Raw genomic sequence first — 20,834 nt, 5'->3', positions numbered from 1 at the left:
ACACACTGTTTTTGAAGACTTTATCTCCAAAACCGTAATAATTTCTTTCAATGCAGAAATTGTTATCTCATTTACACCACATTTTAGGAATAAATTCTCCACAGTATTTGTGACTTAACATGTAAAATATTAAGTACAAGAACCAATCATATTAATGTAACGTCTTAATGTTTCCATATACGAAGTCAGGTCAGTATTCATCTCAAAAGTTTATCTACCTTTCATTTTAAAATTTTTATATTCTTGATGTAATACTTTCTGGGAAATCTGTGCCTCTCCAGAACAGGAAGGCAACCTATGGAATACTTATTACAATGTCTGAGCAGCTATTTCCTCTTGCTAAGTTCCCAGGACCATTATCACATGCTGAAAATGCCCAGCATCCCTCAGTATTGCTCACCACATGCAAAATAAAAATAGAACCAACAAACAAAATGTGCTCAATTATATTAGACATTTTATTTTATGTTAGTAGCTTCTTACTACATAAATTACTTATGTTGCAATTCTCATTCGTGGTAAGAAGATGTAGTGACATGCCTCAAATACCTTGTGGTTTTTATGCTTACATACCTGTACATTTGTTCCCTAATGATACTTGCAGTTAATAATAATAGCAAATGAAGGATAAACTGTGCTATTCCCAATCACAATTTGAGAAGTAAAAAAAAATAAATAAATAAATAAAATAAAAAAAATTTGTTTAGACTATGCATCCTTAGATAGGGTTCAGCACGGAATTTTGTGGTAAAAACAGGTTACCAATATCTCTTAAGCAAGAAATTGAAAGTCTCCATAGTTTCAAAGACAAAGTTATCTTATTAGACACTGCTATAACTCATCATAATATTGGAACCTAGAGGAGTAAATTCTAATTAATTTTAATTTTTGAATGTTCCAGTACTGTTGTGGCTGTAGAGTTCATTTTAAAGTTACATAAATATTTCATTTGAAGTGTTAGACATAAACAATAACTGAATAGCATAAGAGGAGCAAGTGGTGAGTTTTTTCAAAGTAGCTGTTTTATTTACAAATGTAAAGTAAGTGCCATATTTATGAATGGGAGTGTATTATCACTATTTACAATTTATCGTGAATATACTTTATAGAAGTTTTATATGGTGCCTGCTTCTCGTAACTTGAGCTTATCTTGAATGAAGGCTGTGCATACTGCTGTTGTTGTGATTGTCAGACCTCAGACTGGTGTGATGAAGCGCTGCCCTTGTCTGTTATATGCAAGTCTCTTCACCTTTGCATAACTATCCCAAGTTGAACCTGCTTATAGTAGGTGAGCCTAGGTCTCCTCCTACAAATTATATTTCCCCTCCATCCTTTTAAGCTTAGGTGTTATGTTTTGAGCATCACTTAGGCACTGCACAAGGATTTCCAAAGAATGGATGACCGAGTTCTTATGCCCTGGGTGGTAGTAGGATTGGGCGTGCAGATACCTGTCTGTATTTGTAGTTTTACAATATTCTCTGTGCCCCAGTGTGCCCTCCATTGTCCTGCATACTTCGACATCTAGAAATGGAATTGCAACATTCTTCTCTTCTTTGAGCATGAACTGTATTTTCCCATGAATGTTGTTCAAATATTCTTGAAACTTGTGTAGTTCTGTTCCACCATGAGGCCATATAGCGAACATGTCATCCATGTATCTGAACCAGCATTGTGGGCATAAAGGAGCTGAACGAAGGGCTGTTGCTTCAAAGGCTTCCATGAATATGTCGACTGCCAGCAGAGTAGGGGGAGACCCCATTGCTATGCCGTCTGTCTGCTCGTAGTATTTTCCTTGCCATTTGATGTATGTTGAAGTGAGGCACAACTCAACCAGGTTGCTTATTTCTGGTGGGACATGCTCCTGAAGGATGCAGATAGTTTCATCCACCGCACATTCATAAATAGTGACTTCATGTCAAAGTTGACCATGATGTCCATAGGTAAAACTGTTTCTCCCTTTAGGCTTTCTATAAAGTGTGTCGAGTTCTTCACATAAGAGTCCATCTTGCCAACTAGATGTCTTAATTTGTGGTCTAGATACATTGCCAAATTGTAACTAGGCAAATTGATCCCATTCACTATTGGCTTGAAAGGACAATTTTCCTTATGTATCTTTGGAACACTGTAAATTCTAGGAGTGACTAGTACTCTGGGAGTAAGACCCTTGGCTATGTCAGCATCAATTCTCGAGTACTTAATCGAGGCCATGTCTTTTTAATTATCTTCACCATAGGGTCCACCCTTAGTTCTCTGTAGATTGGATCATTTAATAATTCTTTTATCTTGTCTTCATACTGCCTGGTGTCTAAGATGACAATAGCATTGCCTTTCTCTGCTTTTAATATTGTCACGTAGAAGAAAATGTAATTAGATGAATGATGAACACTAACTTCACTTAACGAAGGTTTATTCAGCTCTTGCACATACAAGAGGGCAGAGCGAACTGCCTCTGGCCAGAACACATACAGTATATATACAGCTACAGAACATTCCAGTACAATGATTCTTGACATTTGTGGATACCTCTATATTGTACTCGAACCGAATACAGAAATTAAAATTGTACAGTTCAGATGAGTTTTGAGCTCATGACCCTTCATACAACAGTTTAGTATCACAACCACTACACCACAGTGTTACTCAACTTCTTTTGTGTCATTGCTCCTTCCTTAAGTGAACAGCGCCTCGGTGTTACATCATCCTGGTCCAGGAACGAGTCATCAATCCTGCATACTCCGACTCCTGATCACTGATAATCACCCTGGCGGTGATCTTCTTAGAACTTCTTTTGCCGCTACACTCTTCATCACCTTTCCTCTTGTTTGCCTGTCGCTGGAGCTCTGAATTTACCCTGGGAGGCAGGAACCTTGTAGAGCTTCATTCGAAGGATGTGGACTGTATCTCTGATCTTCTGTCGTCTTGCGTCAGGATCGAAATCTTCAACTTCATAAGTAACATCAGCCAACTGTCTTACAACCTTATAAGGTCTAAAGTATCGCCTGAGGAGCTTCTCAGAGAGACCAACCTTCTGAACAGGAGTGAAGATGCAGACGAGGCCACCAGGCTGCTAGACTACAAGGCGGTGGCTCACGTCATATCTTCTGCAATCGTTTTCTTGAGCTTGCAGCATGTGGAGTGGAGCTAACTGCCAAGCTTCCTCAGCTCTTGTTAACACCTGGCGGATGTAGTCATCATCCACATCATCAGGATGTAACGGAAACACAGTGTCCATCATTGTAGTCGTCTCACCCCCACACACCAGGAAAAATGGTGTAAATCCTGTGATGTCTTGTTTGGCAGTGTTGTAGGCAAATGTAACGAAAGGTAGCACCTTATCCCAGTTGCTCAGCTCAACATTGATGAACATAGATAGCATGTCGGCCAAGGTCTTATTAAGGTGTTCAGTAAGCCCATTAGTTTGCGGATGGTAGGCAGTCATCATGTGATGAGTAATGTTGCATGAACGGTTTATCTCTGTCACAAGATTCGATTGAAAAACTTTCCCTCAATCCATAATTAACAACCTTGGGGCACTGTGTCTTAATAAAACATCTTCCATGATGAATTTGGCTACCTCAGATGCTTCAGCTGTTCTCACGGCTTTCCTAATGGTATAGCATATCAGATAATCAGTGCAAACAATAACCCATCTATTGCCACTAGCAGACATTAGAAATCGTCCAAGGAGATCAATCGCAACATGCCCCAAAGACATTTTGGCTGGTGCAATTGGTATGAGTTGGCCAGGTGGTTTCTGAGGAACTGCCTTTTTCCTCTGGAATTCTCGACAGTGCGACACAAAATGATGGACACTCCTAAATAAACCTGGCCAGAAAAATCTCTTGCAAATTCTATCATAGGTCTTAATAAATCCTAAATATCTGGCCACAGGTATGTCATGATATTTTTGTAGAACATCTAAGCGCATGTATTTAGGAATCACTGGTAGCCACCTCTTTCCAAACGGATCAAAGTTTTTCTTGCAAAGTAATCCATTAACTACCTTTAATTGTCCTTTCACGTCCTCTGACCGATTTAAGGCAAGCATAATTTGTGATATCTGTGCTTCCTTCTTCTGCTCAGCAGAGAGATATTTTCTTCCACTTTTGTACAATAAGGTAATATCATACTCTTGAAGATGTAGTGCCCACCTGGCGAGTCGTCCTGTAGGATCCTTAAGACCTGTCAGCCAACAAAATGAATGAGAGATACTGTCGAAATCTGCACATGGCCCAGATCACAGCAAGACATTCTCTTTCTGTAGGTGTGTAGTTTCTCTCGGCTTTTGTAAGTGTCCTAGAAGCATAGGCTGTAACCTTCTTTTTTCCATCTGAAATTTGCACCAGAACAGCACCGATTCCATACCCACTGGCATCTGTGTGTAGTTCTGTAGGTGCTCTCTCATCATACAGACCAAGTACAGGGTCAGTCATCAGAGCTTTTTGCAGCACATTGAAAGAATCTTGTCGAGCACTACCCCAGATAAATTTAGCATCAGCTTTTATTAACTCTTGGAGTGGCCTGACATTGATACAAAAGTCTTTGATAAAACGACGGTAATAAGAACATAATCCGAGGAAGCTTCTCACATCACTAATACTTTTAGGAATAGGAAATTCCATTATAGATCTCACTTTTTCCGTGTCTGACTGCACACCTTCGTTTGGCACAAGGTGTCCAAGTATTTTGATTTCTTTTGCTCCAAAGAGACAATTTCTTGGATTAAGTTTCAGTCCGTCCTGTTGGAGACACTTGAGAATGGCCCTCAGTTTTTTTGTATGTTCGTCAAATGTCTCTGAGAACACTATAATGTCATCTAAATAACAAATACACATTGTCCACTTCAGGTGACGTAGAAGATTATTCATCATCCATCCAAAAGTTGCTGGTGCATTACACAAACCAAACGGCATTGCCTTAAACTCGTACAGGCCCACAGAAGTGATGAATGCAGTTTTCTCATGATCAGTCTCATCTACTTCGATTTGCCAGTATCCCGAGTACATGTCCATGGTTGAGAAAAACTTAGCCCCCTTCAGACAATCTAGTGTATCTTCAATTTGTGGAAGAGGGTAAATGTCCTTTTTTAGTTATCTTATTAAGCTTCCTGTAATCAACACAAAAGCGCCAAATGCCATCCTTCTTCCTGACGAGGACCATTGAGATGACTATGGGCTCTGTGAAGGCTGAATGATGTCATTATTCATCATTTTCTCTACCTCGGCGTGAGTAATTTGACGTTCTGTTGCTGACACACGGTATGCTCTCTGGCTTATAGGTTGATGGTCTCCAGTGCTAATCCAGTGCTTCACCATCAATTTGTCTAATTTGCTCTTTGCCTGTGGATTGAAGCATTCAAAGAACTCTTGAAGAATGGCAAGTAGCTTCTTCTGTTGTTCCTTAGTAACACCTGGTGACAGTTGAGCTAGAAGATCTTGTCTCATAGTGGTAGCGCTAAATTCGCTCACAGACTTGGCTTCGGAGGTTTCTATGACACTCAGCTGTTCTGCAGTTAACACAATTCACTGTATCCATTTTTAAACGAGATGACAGAGGCTGGGATGACCAAGTTATTCTTCAGTAGTATGCTTCTCTTACATTCCACTAGAAGATCCATGGGTTGATGCACGTGACAGTTACCTTTCTAGCGATGACTGCAAGAATGATCACATAGTCTCCACACACTCGGATGCGCATCTTCCTGTCCACAGTATCTTATCTCGCCTAGCATAATCTTTGAGCGACCACAGTCTATAATTCAGAAAGTCCCATCTGAGAATGACGTCATGACTACACTCTTATAAGACGATGAATTCTAAGGTCTGTGTATGGCCACTTATACCCACACAAATGGTACATCTTCCTTTAGGTTTTACATATTTCCCATTAGCCACTGTCAGCAGAGGTGTTTTGTCATCAACGAATACAGTTTTCTGCAACTGGTGATGGTACTTCTCTGAAATGCTCCAGAGTCCACAAGAGCTTGTGCTGGTAGGCCATTCATGAGGATATTGACATAGTTCCCTATCATTTTTGTAAGATCAACAGCAGAGGATTTTTCTCTTCGGTGGCCTCACCTCAAAGGAAGGTCACACCCTTTAGTTTACTAGGTTGCAGCGGCTAGGTGATCGAATTGAACTTTTAAACAACAATGGAGACCTTGATTGGCACGTTGGGGAGCATCCTCTCCCGCAGCTAGTTTGTGGCGATGGTGACCTACGTAATTCTGCACCCACATCTTCTTGTTCATCTTTGTCGTCCCGGAGTTGGTGTCAGCTAAGATCAATCTGCAGCAGTACGGTACAGGCATCATCAAATATGCGCCACCTTCCTTGAAAATAGCACACCACATGTCCCGGTCATCCGCAGTGGAAACATACTGGTTGGTTATCCTGGGTCCTCCAGACATCAGTCTTCCCTGGTGCCCAAACAGGTTCCTCATATGGCATTGTAGATGGTAGATAGTGAAACAGATGACAGAGGGATAGAAAAACAATTAAAATCACTTAAAAGAGGAAAGGCCGCTGGACCTGATGGGATACCAGTTCAATTTTACACAGAGTACGCGAAAGAACTTGGCCTCTTCTTGCAGCGGTGTACCGTAGGTCTCTAGAAGAGTGTAGCATTCCAAAGGATTGGAAGAGGGCAAAGGTCATCCCCGTTTTCAAGAAGGGATGTCGAACAGATGTGCAGAACTATAGACCTATATCTCTAACGTTGATCAGTTGTAGAATTTTGGAACACGTATTATGTTCGAGTATAATGACTTTTCTGGAAACTAGAAATCTACTCTGTAGGAATCAGCATAGGTTTCGATAAAGACGATCGTGTGAAATGCAGCTCGCGCCATTTGTCCACGAGACTCAGAGGGCCATAGACATGGGTTCCCAGGTAGGTGCCTTGTTTCATGATTTCCTCAAGGTGTTTGATACAGTTCCCCCAGTCATGTAATGAACACTGTAAGAGCATATGGACTATCAGAGCAATTATGTGATTAGATTGAAGAGTTCCGAGATAACAGAACGCAGCATGTCATTCTCAATGGAGAGAAGTCTTCCGAAGTAAGAGTGATTTCAGGTCTGCCACAGAGGAGTGTCATAGGACCGTTGCTGCTCACAATAAATATAAATGACCTCGGGAATAATGTCAGAAGTTCACTGAGGCTTTTTGTGGATGATGCTGTAGTATATTGAGAGGTTGTAACAACGGAAAATTGTACTGAAATGCAGGAGGATCTGCAACAAATTGACTCATGGTGCAGGGAATGGCAATTGAATCTCAATGTAGACAAGTGTAATGTGCTGCGAATACATAGAAAGAAAGATCCTTTATCATTTAGCTACAATATAGCAGGTCAGCAACTGGAAGCAGTTAATTCCATAAATTATCTGGGAGTACGCATTAGGAGTGATTTAAAATGGAATGACCATATAAAATAAATCGTCAGTAAAGCAGATGCCAGACTGAGACTCATTGGAAGAATCCTAAGGAAATGCAGTCCAAAAACAAAGGAAGTAGGTTACAGTACACCTGTTCGTCCACTGCTTGAATACTGCTCACTGGTGTGGGATCCATACCAGATAGGGTTGACAGAAGAGATAGAGAGGATCCAATGGAGAGCAGCACGTTTCGTTACAGAATGATTTAGTAATCGCGAAAGCGTTATGGAGATGACAGATAAACTCTAGTGGAAGACTCTGCAAGAGAGACGCTCAGTAGCTTGTTACAGGCTTTTGTTGAAATTTCAAGAACATATCTTCACCGAGGAGTCAAGCAGTATATTGCTCCCTCCTACGTATATCTCATGAAGAGACCATGAGGATAAAATCAGAGAGATCAGAGGCCACACAGAGGCATACCGACAATCTTTCTTTCCACGAACAATACGAGACTGAAATAGAAGGGAGAACTGTCAGGTGGCTTGCGGAGTGTGGATGTAGATGTAGATGTAGATTGCAGGAATGTAAATTCGCCTGGATCTCGACTTTTTCATCATTTTAAAGGGAACTGAAGAATGAGAGATTGGGTTCAATGTCTGTTCCACTTCCTCCCTTATGACCTCTTGAAGTGTCTCGGTTTTTTCCTCACCATGCAATTCAAGTGCCTTCTGAACTTCCTCTCTCACTATAATCAGTTGCTTCCTCCAGCACAGAAATGGATAAGATGTTTGGAAGCTGTTCAAACGTCTTGTGAGTAATTCTTATATGATGCATTGTCTAGAGATACTGGCACCATTTAATGAAGTCATCTGCTGTCGAAACTTCCTTCAGGAGCAAGGCTTCATACATGTCCTCAGCAACACCCTTCATTAGATGTGCAACCTTATCTTCCTCCTTCATTCTAGGATCCACTTTTTTACGCAGCTCCAAGATGCCTTGAATGTAGGATGCTGTAGTTTCTCCTGGATGCTGTGCCCTGCACATTAATTTATCTTCAGCCTTGCACTTCTGTCATTGTGTGTCACCAAAATACTTGCACAGTTCCACCTGGAATACTTCCCAGCTTGTGAACTTCTCCTCGTTGTTCTCATACCATTGCTTGGCAGTGCCCTCCAAGTAGAAAAATACACTAGCCAAACATACAGTGTCATCCCATTTGTTAAATTTGGCTATACACTCATATGCCTCCAGTCACTTGTTTGGATATTGGCCATCTTCACAAGAGAACCCGGAAGGATGTCTCTTGTGGTGCCACACAGTTTCTGTCATCGTAATGCCCTTCTTCTTCTGTCTCCAGTAGATTGCAATCTGTTGAATATGGCTTGAACTTGGGTTTCTCGCCACATAAACAACAGCTCTGTCATGGCCTGATGGGAGCCACTGTGTCGTCAATAATGTGTGCCATCACAAGTTCCAATACCTGGCATCTCCACCAGAATAATGTCACATAGAAGAAGGTGTGATTAGAGGAATGACAAACACTAACTTCACTTAACGAAGGTTTATTCAGCATTTGCACATACAAGAGTGCAGAGCCAACTGCCTCCAGCCAGAACACATACAGTATATATACAGCTATAGAACATTCCAGTACAATGATTCTTGACATTTGTGGATACCTCTAGAATGTACTCAAACCGAATATAGAAATTAAAATTGTACAGCCCAGGTTAGTTTTGAACTCAACAGTTTAGTACCATAACCACTACACCACAGTAGTATTAACTTCTTCTGCAACAATATCACAATTTGATCATTGTTCTTCAGTACCTTGATAGCTGCCCTTTCCTCTCAGCTAAGGTTGTGTTTCGGTGGCTTGGCACATAGTAGAACTTGGACGGTTTCCTGCCTAATTTTCTTAGCTTCCATGGCAGATGTGTGCTGGAGTGCTGTTTCCACTGATTCTACGATTTCTTCCTTAGGAATCTGCTCAGGTGTGATGGCAAAATTTAGTCCCTTAGTTAGTGCTTCTGTGGCTGCAATGCTGATGGGATGAGATGAAAGGTCCACTACTGTTCAAGATGTACCCAGTCAAGGCTTAGTGTACTGTGTTGTCTTTGCTAGCTGCTCAAATTTCTTCTTCTGGCGAATGGCGATGGTTTCACAGTTCACGCTCCAAGTAGAGAAGAATAGTGCAATTCCTTTTCTAGACATAGAAGTATGAAGGACAATGGAGGGCATGCTGGGGCACAGAGTATATCGCAAGCCTACACATAGAGACAGGTATCTGCATACCCAATCCTATAACCACCCAGCGCAGAGTAACTCTGTCATCCGTTCTTTGGAAATCCGTGGGCAGCACCTAAGTGATGGTCAAAACATGACACCTAAGCTTAAAAGGTTATGCACAATGTTTCTAGCCAATGGCTACAGCTATAAGTCAATCCACACAGCCTTGTCGATGAATACAAGTAAGCATGATATGCAGGAAATAGACAAACTGCAGCCAACAGTGCACTTACCTTATGGGGAAAATGTTACTGACCAAATAGGCAAACACCTTCATTGGGCTGGGGTGCAGCCTGTCTTCCATAGTGGTTGCAGGATCCAGGATGTGCTAGGCTCCACTAAGGACAAGGTGGATGCATTACACACTGCAGGCTTGTACAAGGTGGAATGTGAATGTGGAGAGGCATACATCAGTGAGACTGGCAGGCCAATAGCAATGTGCATTCAGGAACACAAGTTCTATATTCATCTAGGGCAACACAACAAATCTGCAGTGGCAGAACATCAGCAAGATTGCAGAAAAGAAATAAAATTCAGAGAAGACTGTGTGTTGGCCAAGCAGCTGGTTATGATGAAATGCAAAATCAGAGAGGCCATTTAAATACTTAAACATCCTAAGAACATGAATTGAGAGGATGGACTCAGGCTTGCCCCATCTTGGCTGCCAGCAATCGGAGCCCAACGGACCGCAGTGTCAACATTGTGGTCCACATTCCCGCAAGTGGTGACACTGTGAAGAAGGTGATCACCAAGCAGAGAACGTGTGAAGTAATGGTGCGGGTGACAACAGAAAATATTCTATTAGGACAGAAAAATGGTGATGAGGACAGTACCTATAGCTCAGCTAGCTCGAAATGGTGGTATATTAATTGGATGACCAGGTTTTGTACTTCCTAATTTGGTTACAAACATTTTACTCATTGCTAACATTGTGCCAACCAACTTCACAACAAAGTGAATGTAAAGTCATATCTGCTGCAGCAACCAGATTTGTGTTTTGGAATGTCAGAAATTTCATTTTGACACCCATGGTGAGTGTGATGACAAGATGCAATACACTCTTACTGTTGATGATTTGGATGCCCATGTATTAGTTTTGATGGCAGAATATTTATGTCATGCCTGTACAGTGTAAATACCAACATCTAAAGGACCATATACTTCAAAGAGGGCGCAAAGCTTCAGACATAAATTCCTGTAAAGACTGTTGTTATTCCCAATGATGAATGTGGTGTACCTTCACAGTTGGATAGTGCTGACAGAATATACTGAGTGCTTCAAAATGACAACATTAGTATCGCATAACAATTCTGTACTGCAGTTGCTACAGCACCTTCATCTGCCATTATAAACAACAGGACAGCACCTACTGCCTACTGTTTTCTGAGCAGGTACACACACTGCAGTACTCAAGTGGACACACCCAGGCAGCAGATGACAGAAGCAGACAGTGAAACAAAGACTCATGCCAGCCATAATGACATCAACTCTCAGCTATTTCACTGACTCACATGCTGCAAAGTAAACAAACAGCAGTGTAAGTAGGCACCACCCTGGTACTGGTACCATACCTGTTTTGGCACACAGGACAAAAAGTGCATTGGTCCTTGTTCTCACCCAAATGGGATTGGCATCTGGTTTTAGATGCAACTGGTCACAGGTACTTAAGAAGGCACCTGTCTCTCAATACACAACATATCGCTGTTGGTGACAACAGAAACAATTCTAACACAATCGTCCTTTGCTCTGTGAAAAGACATTGCGGCTAAATAAAATAGGTGCCAATGAATCATTTGTGGTAAGTAACACATGATTATACAGATTTAAATCCTGTCATGGACTTTGTGTATTGGAAATAAAAGGTGAAAAAATGTCAGATGACGTGGATGCCAAATTCTTTTAAAGATGGGTTTAAAAAAGAATTGGCTGAGAATGATTGTGACTTCTACTTTACAATGCTGATGAACTTAGATGAAATTCGAAATCATTAGCATCAGAATTTTCAGCTTTTCAGCAGGAAAGTTGAGCTCCAGGATATAAAATTAGTAAAGAACAAGTAACACTATTAGTTTGTGGATACTATCAAGACCCATAAAAGGCCTTTGCTCCTTGTCAGAAAATAAATAAAAACCCAATGCTTAAAAAATATCAGACTTTCCTTAATTTATAAAAACCAAAAAAAGATATGGATGAACATTGAAATACTCAGTTACTAGTATGGCAATACTTTTATCCCTGAAGTACAGAAATTTCAAAATGAAAATAGTAAATGAGGAAATTGTGAAAACCCATCCGCCAACGGAACAGTTAGAGAGAGAAAATGGGATGTATACAGCAAAATTTTTGTCTCCTAATGTGACATCCTTGTTGCAGCCAATGGGTCAAAGTGTTACTGAAATATTAAATGACTTCATAGAAAACAACTCTTATGTGGGTTGTTATTTGTTAATTAAGATAATATTGAAGCCATTTTGTAATTTTTCAAGTGAATGAATGTACAGGAGTATTGTTACATGGTTGTAGATGGGTGGGAGTTGACTGAAAGGAAGACTTAGAACAAAGCTTGGAACAGGATACTCAAATGAGAGCACAAAAATTCAGTAACTGGTACAGATGATTCTGTTTCAGAGGATATAAATGAACTAATGTCAAAGATGCAGATATGCCAGGAATGTGATGCCGGTGATATAAAAGAGTGGCTCACTTGTGACAGTAATATTAAGGTTTTCAGATCATATCAGATGACACATTGTTGGAAATATATCACAGGCAAATGTATAGCAGGAAATGGGAGAAGATGAAACAGTAGAAAATGTAGATGCAAAAATGGTGCAGGATCATCTCTTGTGGAAGCATTTCAAGCCCTGGATGCAGCTTTCAAATGGTTTGAAAAAGAACCATGAATTTGCTACAAGAAAAAGAAATTCATGATATAGCACCAAAGAAGAGAAAGAATTGTTTACATCAACTGACAGTTGCCAAATTTTTAACAAAATCAAACTACAGTGACTATCCTATGTGACTTTTGTTAGGTAATTAATTCATGATTAAGGCTGCTGTATTTTAATGATTTTAAGAACATATTCTTATGTATGAAAATTTGTCTCTAATCTTGTGATCAACATTGATTTTTTTATTTTAATAAGTTTAATTATTTTGGTTGTTTTGAATAAACACCTAACATTATCCTTTGTATTAACCCTAGAAAGATAAGTTTATGACAATATAACTAAAGGGTAACTGTATACGGGTGATGTACATTACCTTTCTAGAGTTAATAATATATAAATCACTTTTTGACAATATAATGTAATTGGATAGACAAAAAGTTTACTCACCAAATGGTGTCAGGAGAACACACATATAAAGAAAGGTATTATGTATGCAAGCTTTCAGAGCGAGTGGCTCCTTCTTCTGGGAAAGTTTTTGAAGGGGAAGGAAGAGGGGTGAAGGAAAATGGTTGGGCAGGTTTAGGAAAAGGGGTAGAATTCAGAAAAGTCATCTAGTGAGGGCTTACCAGATGAGAAGGAAAGACTGATTGTTGGGGACTGCACAGGATGAGATTTGAAAACCTGAGAGCTTAAAGATGGAAAACAGGGTAGTGTACAACATAGAGGTTACTGCTAAAACACTGCGCATGAGTTAATAAGAGTGAAAATTTAAGTGCATTTTATGTAATAGAGGTAGGAGGGGACAGCAAAAAATAGGCAGGTCAGAAAATGAAAGAAGTAGAAAACCAAAATGGAGGGAACAAAGGAGAAGTTACTCCGAAGAAATGCTGAGATGGAGGAAATTAACATTAATTTATGTCAGGACATGTAGCACTAGTTCCCACCTGAAAAACTGGTGTCTGGGGGAAGACTCCAGATGACACATATGATGAAACAGGCACCCGAGGTCACGACTGCTATGTTATAGAGCATGTTCTTTTGTGTGTTGCTGGTATTCACACTCTTCCTATGCCTATTCATCCTAACTGATAACTTGCTGGTAGTCATGCCAATGTAAAAATCCAAACAGTGTTTACGTAACACCTGGTATATGAAGTGTCATTTTACAGGTGGCTCTCCCTTCGACAGTATATGTTTTGCCAGTTACTGGGCTGGTATAGATGGTGGTAGGAGGGGGTGTACGGCAAGTCTTGCAGTGGGGATGGTCACAAGGTTAGGAACCTTAGGGTAGGAGACATTTGCAAAAGGAGCATAGGGTCTGCCAAGGACTTTCGGCGATTGGTGGGAGGGTGATGAAAAGCTATTCTAGACGTGGTGGACAAAATCTCATACAGAATGGACCTAATTTCAGCGCATGATTTTAGGAACTTATGGCCTTGTTGAAGCAGCTGATTAATACATGCAAGACCAGTACAATACTAAGTGACAAGTGGTGTTCTCCAAAGGTATTTTTTTTTAAATCAACGTTACCAGGATTCAGATGTGATGGCCCAGGAAATCTGCTTTTGAACTAGGCTGGTGGGGTAATTATGTCCAGTGAAGACTAAGGGAGAATGGTGGTGTACTGCTTAAAGAGTGTGCATCCCAACAAATACATTTGCCTCTAATGCCAAGGCTGTATGGGAGGGAACAGTTGACATGGAAAGGATTGAAACTGTCAAAGTGTAAGTACTGTTGTTTGTTGGTAGGTTTAATGTGGACAGAAGTGTGTAGCTGGCCTTCAGTGTGGCTGAGACTAACATCAAGGAAAGCGACATGGGTTGCAGAATACAACCATGTGAAATTTAAATGGGAGAATGTATTTAGAGATTCCAGGAATTTTAAAAGGTCAGCCTCACCATGAGTCTGCATGGCAAAGATGTCATCAATGTATCTAAACAAAAGCAGGGGCTGAAGCGTTATGGATCCTAGGAGAGCCCCATCCTATTGACCCATGAAAAGGTTGGCATAAGAAGGAGCCATCCTCGTTCCTGTGGCTGTACCCCTGGACTGTTTGTATGTCTGCCCCTCAAAGTTGAAGTAGTTGTCAGTAAGTATAAAGTTAATTAAGGTGAGCAGGAAGGGTGTCATATGTTTGGAATCAGGTGGGCACTGACTGAGGAAATGTTCAGCAACAGACAGACTGTGTATGTGGGGGATGATGGTATAAAGGGAGGTGGCATCAGTGGTGACAAGCAAGGTGTATGGTGGGAGTCAGACACACACATATCCTCATGCATTCAGTTATCCAAATTTTCAATTATCCAAATGACTTATGACAACAGTTGCTTCAGTTAATTGAATCTCCACTGTATTACATGCACAGACAGAAGAAATGGACTCACTTAGGTTATTTCTTCATGTTTTCTTATGTGATGATGATAATCCTGCATTTTTGGAGCACAGCTGCCATGTCATGCAAGAGAAACTAAAAGCATTACGAGAAGACAGGGCAAAGATACTTATTGGAAATCAGATATTACTACACAAATTGTATTTGGTGACAAAGGAATTAGATGCTGCTCAAGCAGAAATTCAGAAGCTACAAAAGGAATGTTCTTGATCTCTACTATCATCAGCAGTTTGCACCACTCAGACTGCATTTAAATTTGGAGAAACACTGCTGACTAGCATCATTGCACCACTCCCAGCCCTCCAGTTGCTCAAGAAGCTCTGCATCTGACTCCTGACAAATTAGCTCCAGGAAAAAGGAGATGGATGAACTGTTAATTCTGGGAATAATCCATGGTTCAAGTAGACCTTGGGCATCACTGCTGCACCTTGTAAAGAAGGAAGATGGCACACGGAGGCCGCACAGTGATTATCATGCATTAAGTGCACTCATCATTCCTGACTGTTACCCTATACTGAACTTTGAGGATTTTATGAGTGCACTTGCTCAAGCAATAGTTATTAGTGTAACAGGCAAGGCCTATCACAGATTCCTGTGGCACCCCAGGACATTCAAAACACTGAAGTTATTGTACCTTTGTGTTATTTGAATGATTGTGTATACCTCATGGTTTGAAAAATGCCACACAAACCTGGCAAACATTTGTGGACAAAGTATCATGTGGACTTGATTTTTGTTCTGCTTACTTAGACAATGTGCTTGTGTTGTCCAATACAATTTCAGAACAGGAGGTACATTTGCAGCTGACTCTCCATAGATTTTCAAAACGCATATTAGTTTTTAAAGTAGGCAAATGGGAATTTTATCAGCAAAAGGCACAGTTTTTAGGACACACAGTTTTGACATCTGACATTTGTCTGCTCCAAATTGTGGTTGAAGCAATACACATGCCTCATACTGAGAACTTTCAAAAATAGAAAAGGTTTCCAGTGACAGTTAATTTGTATAAAAAACATTTACCCCATGCAATGGTTATGCAGCCAACTTTGGCTGCTGTTTTGGCAGGCCACAACACTAATAGTGTGACTATGCTCACACGTGGACTCCAGATATCTTACAAGCCCTTGGCCAGGTGAGAGCAAGCCTTCAAGGCACCTTACTGTTGGCCGACCCTGTACACACTGCACTCCTTGTAGTCATCATCAACATGAGACAACTACCTATTGGTGCAGGTCTACACCAAAAAGTAAATGGATCATGGCAAACACCTGGCTTCTTCTCTCAAAAACTGACCACTGCCCGAACCAAGTGGAACTTTTGTGATAGAGAATTACTCACAATTTAGAAGACTATAAAAACATTTACAACCATATGGGAAGACATGACTGTCTATTGTTTTCAAGGACCATAAACCAGTTGTTTTTATTTTTGCAAAACTGATGGAATCTTTTATCCCTGGTGAGTTCTGACAGCTCAAATTCATTAGCCAAATTTGTAAAAAGTGGCAGATTATTTTTTGTGACTCAATGCTATATCTGGAATCACTGACTATAGTAAGTAGGTGCCAGCACAAGCCATTAACACTCACAAATGCAGAACTGATATAAGGTTTGAAGCTCAGGTAACTGCTCTTCCAAGGATCAGGAACTCAGTTGTGGTGTGATGTTACCAAACAACAACCTTGACCATATGTGGCTTCTACTTCCCAAAAAATATGTTCAACATGTTACATACCCCCACTCATCCAGCAGCTACTAAAAACATGACTAGAATAGTTACAGATAGATATGTGTAGCCATATGTAAAAAAAAAAAAGGACTGTCACTTGCAGGTCAGGGCACTTATGGTGTATCATGAGGCAAAGGTTGGCAGACATGTAATAAATCTGTTGGATGCTTCCCTGAACCCAAGCAGTGAGTTTCCCATGCGCAAATCTAATTAGTGAGTCCACTACCTCCAGTGGAAGGTTGGTTTTCACAGTGATTGGTCAATACAATAATCTGATTGCCAACATTCTTGTGGTGAACAATTTATAAAACTTTCTTAGCTTATTGTATTGTGCATTGGTTACCTTGCATCAGGATAGGCAGTTTGAATCCGCACTATTCCACAAACTCTCCACATTTTGAAATTTATAACACCCATCACACCACACACTATCAATAGAATGGTAGAACCATTGCACAGGACTCTTAAAGTGGCACTCTTGTGCCTTGATACTTCTTGGGTAACAGTACTCCCATTATCCCTACACAGACTCTGCACAATGGTCAAATTAAACATTGTTTATATAGTTTGTTTATGGTGAACCACTGTGGCTACCACTGGAATTTTTGGTGCATCAACAAGAACCTTCTGCACAGGATATCTCATTCTTTTGACAACAGGTGAAATACCTCATTTCTAAGTTCTGTCAAAGTCCAGCATCTCACCAAGCAGATGCCAATATTTTTATTCACGAAGACTTGCATATGAGTTTCCATTTAATGTTGACGATGGATGCGGTTAGTTCACCACTACAGTCATCTTACTCCAGACCATATCAGATTGTAGTACACAATGAGTAGGCAGTGAAAATTCTTCTAAATGACAAACCTACTACAGTGCCACTGGAGTGGATGGAATTAACTTACCTCCTATGCAAAGACTTATCCTTCATATCAGCACTGTTCGCATCAATCACTGCCTACAGCAAACAATGCAGTCAATGTACAGACAACACCAATGCTCACACAACTTTCATCTGACCATTGCAGTATTGCTGTTTCACAAAAGACATACAAGGGTTGGCTGGTTTGTACATCATAAAACATCAATACCTCTACATCCCTGGAACTTCACTCTACCAATGGGAGGGGGGAGAGGGGGGGGATTGTGCTGTCAGGCACTGAGATTACTTCAACTGTAAAACATAGTCACTGAAAGAACTAGTAAATGTATTTGACTTGGTAACTTGAGTTTTGTGCTTTTTGAACATGCATGCCCCACTGACTTACTTGCATTTCATTCTCTGTGTTAATGAGTATTTATCAAGTGTTCAATAATCTAGCTTGTTCATTGGCATCAGTATATGCATAGTTTTCATTGTGGTCCACATTCCCACATGCTCATCTTGGGCTGTCTTTGAAATCAGTCAGTGATCCAAGGAGTAGTTTCTATAAGAATTAAACAGAGGCTTCTTTTGGTGCTGTTGTTGAATGGTCTGCTCACAAAAGGAGTTGATGAAACATATACTGTAGTTAAGATTTTTAATTTCATTTCTGTAATTTGAGTTCCAATAATAGGTATTATTATTTACAATTTATTTCATTTATCTATTATAGTTCACTGATTTCATTTATATCTTTAATTGTAAGACATATTTATATTTGATGTGACATTTATTGATACTGCAAATGCAACACAGTACAATCTACTAAGACATAATGACATACTGTATCATAACTTAACATACATAATAATTTCTTCAATATGCTTTGTAATTTATGAAACCAGCAAGAGAGAGAGAGAGAGAGAGCAATGTATTTATGTGTTTTTGTATGTCACTTTCTATTTTTAATTCATTATTGGTGGCATTAATAATACATTCTTCCTCATGGTTTCAGTTCACTATTATAATTATAATGATGATGGCTGGAACTACACAACTTTCCCAACTCCTCGGTTTGCTTCTGAGTATGGTTTCCAATCATTACCATCAATCTATACATTATCTTCAATAGCAATACCTTCAGACCTAAGTGTTGGCAGTGAACTCATGCAAAGAAGACAGCACCATCTTAATGGTTATGAGGAAATGGCTCAGCAAATAAGCAGGCACCTTCCTCTTCCAGATGACTATGACACTGAAGAAAATTTCCGAACTTTCATTTACTTCAGCCAGGTAACACATTACCATAGTATACAGTTTCTCTCAAATGTTCAGGCCAATATTTTTTTCATATAATATGTATTGTGTTTTGGTGATATACATAATTTTAATAATCGTTCATTAACTTTTATAAGGGGCTACACATTTTGGAGATTGCTGCGCAGTTACGATTTAATTTCTTTTACACTTATGTGAACACAATTCTCTTGTTTTCTGTAGCTCTTCCTACACATGCAGATAGACATAAAAATGTATTGTTTTTCACCAATACAAAATATGGCATTAATAGCACATAAATAAACACTGTGAAAACAGTAGACTTCCACAGTTTCAAAATTAGAATATGCTTATGCCAGAGCAGTAAAAAGAGTGGACAGAGAAAGTCTGGAAACTATTTAACATTTAAAAATGGGCAGCAAAATCAGTAGGACAAACAGAATTGAAAGATGTATGTAGTGTTTGGTTATATTGTTATTTTACATATTTAGATTATACTATATATAAGGACTGTATTTGCAATACTTGAAAAATTATATATATATATATATATATATATATATATATATAATAGAGGGAAACATTCCACGCGGGAAAATATTATGTCTGCTTGTGTCTCTGTATGTGTGGATGGATATGAGTGTGTGTGTGTGTGTGTGCGAGTGTATACCCGTCCTTTTTTCCCCCTAAGGTAAGTCTTTCCGCTCCCGGGATTGGAATGACTCCTTACCCTCTCCCTTAAAACCCACATCCTTTCGTCTTTCCCTCTCCTTCCCTCTTTCCTGATGAGGCAACAGTTTGTTGCGAAAGCTTGAATTTTGTGTGTATGTTTGTGTTTGTTTGTGTGTCTATTGACCTGCCCGCATCCCGCAACTACCCTCCCGACCTGGTACAGAAGCAAATAATCAGAGCCATTTCCTCATCCCTTCAAACCCAGAATCCCCCACAGCAGAACCACAAAAGTGCCCCACTTGTGACAGGATACTTTCCAGGACTGGACCAGACTCTGAATGTGGCTCTCCAGCAGGGATACGACTTCCTGAAATCCTGCCCTGGATTGAGATCCATCCTTCATGAAATCCTCCCCACTCCACCAAGAGTGTCTTTCCGCCGTCCACCTAACCTTCGTAACCTGTTAGTTCATCCCTATGAAATCCCCAAACCACCTTCCCTACCCTCTGGCTCCCAGGTAAGAGGGAAAGACGAAAGGATGTTGGTTTTAAGGGAGAGGGTAAGGAGTCATTCCAATCCCGGGAGTGGAAAGACTTACCTTAGGCGGACAAAAAGGACAGGTATACACTCACACACACACACATATCCATCCGCACAATTACAGACACAGGCAGACATATGTGGCCTTTACCAGAGACTGGTTTAATGCAGCTCTCCATGCTACTCTATCCTGTGCAGATTTCTTCATCTCCAAGTACTTACTGCAACCTACATCTTTCTGAATCTGCTTAGTGTATTCACCTCTTGGTCTCCCTCTATGATTTTTACCCTGTTGGATTTTCTTGAAATAAAGTACAAAGTGATTTCTACTTAGTCTGTAGCCCACTAATTTATTCTTTTTTTTTCATCTGTATTCAGTTTATCATTGAAGATATGTATAGTTCTCAACCTTCACTACAAATGTCTTTTGTTTGTTAAAATATTGATTTGTGTCATATTCCATAAATTGTTTTGTGGATCCTTGTCAGTCACCAAGAGCTAAAAAAGTATAATACATGCAAGAGTCACCCTAAAAGTTCTGAGACTGAATGGTTTCTTGTCCAGCATCATACTTCCAGTAAAGCAGGTAGCATACATTCTGATCCATCCTGTGCCATTTCAAACAAGTGGAAGCACCTCCATCACCATATCCCTCACATTTTTCAGCAATACTAGGTTGTGGAGATAAAACTGCAGCATTTCTGTGTTGGATTCCATGGTACATCTGAGTGTGAATCAGTCTCTTGAATTACTGAATTTAGGGACTTCTTCTTGCAAAACTAAAAACTTTGCACTGTTGTTTT

At 40.0% G+C, this 20,834-nt stretch overlaps 1 protein-coding gene across 2 annotated transcripts in view; it reads left to right on the top strand.

Moving 5' to 3' along the window:
• The window catches only part of LOC124612771 (beta-mannosidase-like), a 298,303-nt gene that overhangs the window by 213,518 nt on the left and 63,951 nt on the right, over nt 1–20,834 (top strand). For both annotated transcript variants that reach the window (XR_006979569.1, XM_047141165.1), the window contains exon 10: nt 18,557–18,834. Coding sequence is in view for 1 of the 2 variants with exons in the window: in XM_047141165.1 (XP_046997121.1) it covers nt 18,557–18,834 (278 nt within the window). In the remaining variant the exon portion in view is untranslated. The remainder of the gene's footprint in view (nt 1–18,556; nt 18,835–20,834) is intronic.

Source organism: Schistocerca americana, chromosome 4 (genome assembly GCF_021461395.2).
Source record: "Schistocerca americana isolate TAMUIC-IGC-003095 chromosome 4, iqSchAmer2.1, whole genome shotgun sequence".
NCBI classification, from domain to species: Eukaryota; Metazoa; Arthropoda; class Insecta; order Orthoptera; family Acrididae; genus Schistocerca; species Schistocerca americana.
The sequence above is the reverse complement of the archived record's forward strand: the minus strand, read 5'-3'. Positions and strand labels throughout refer to the sequence as shown.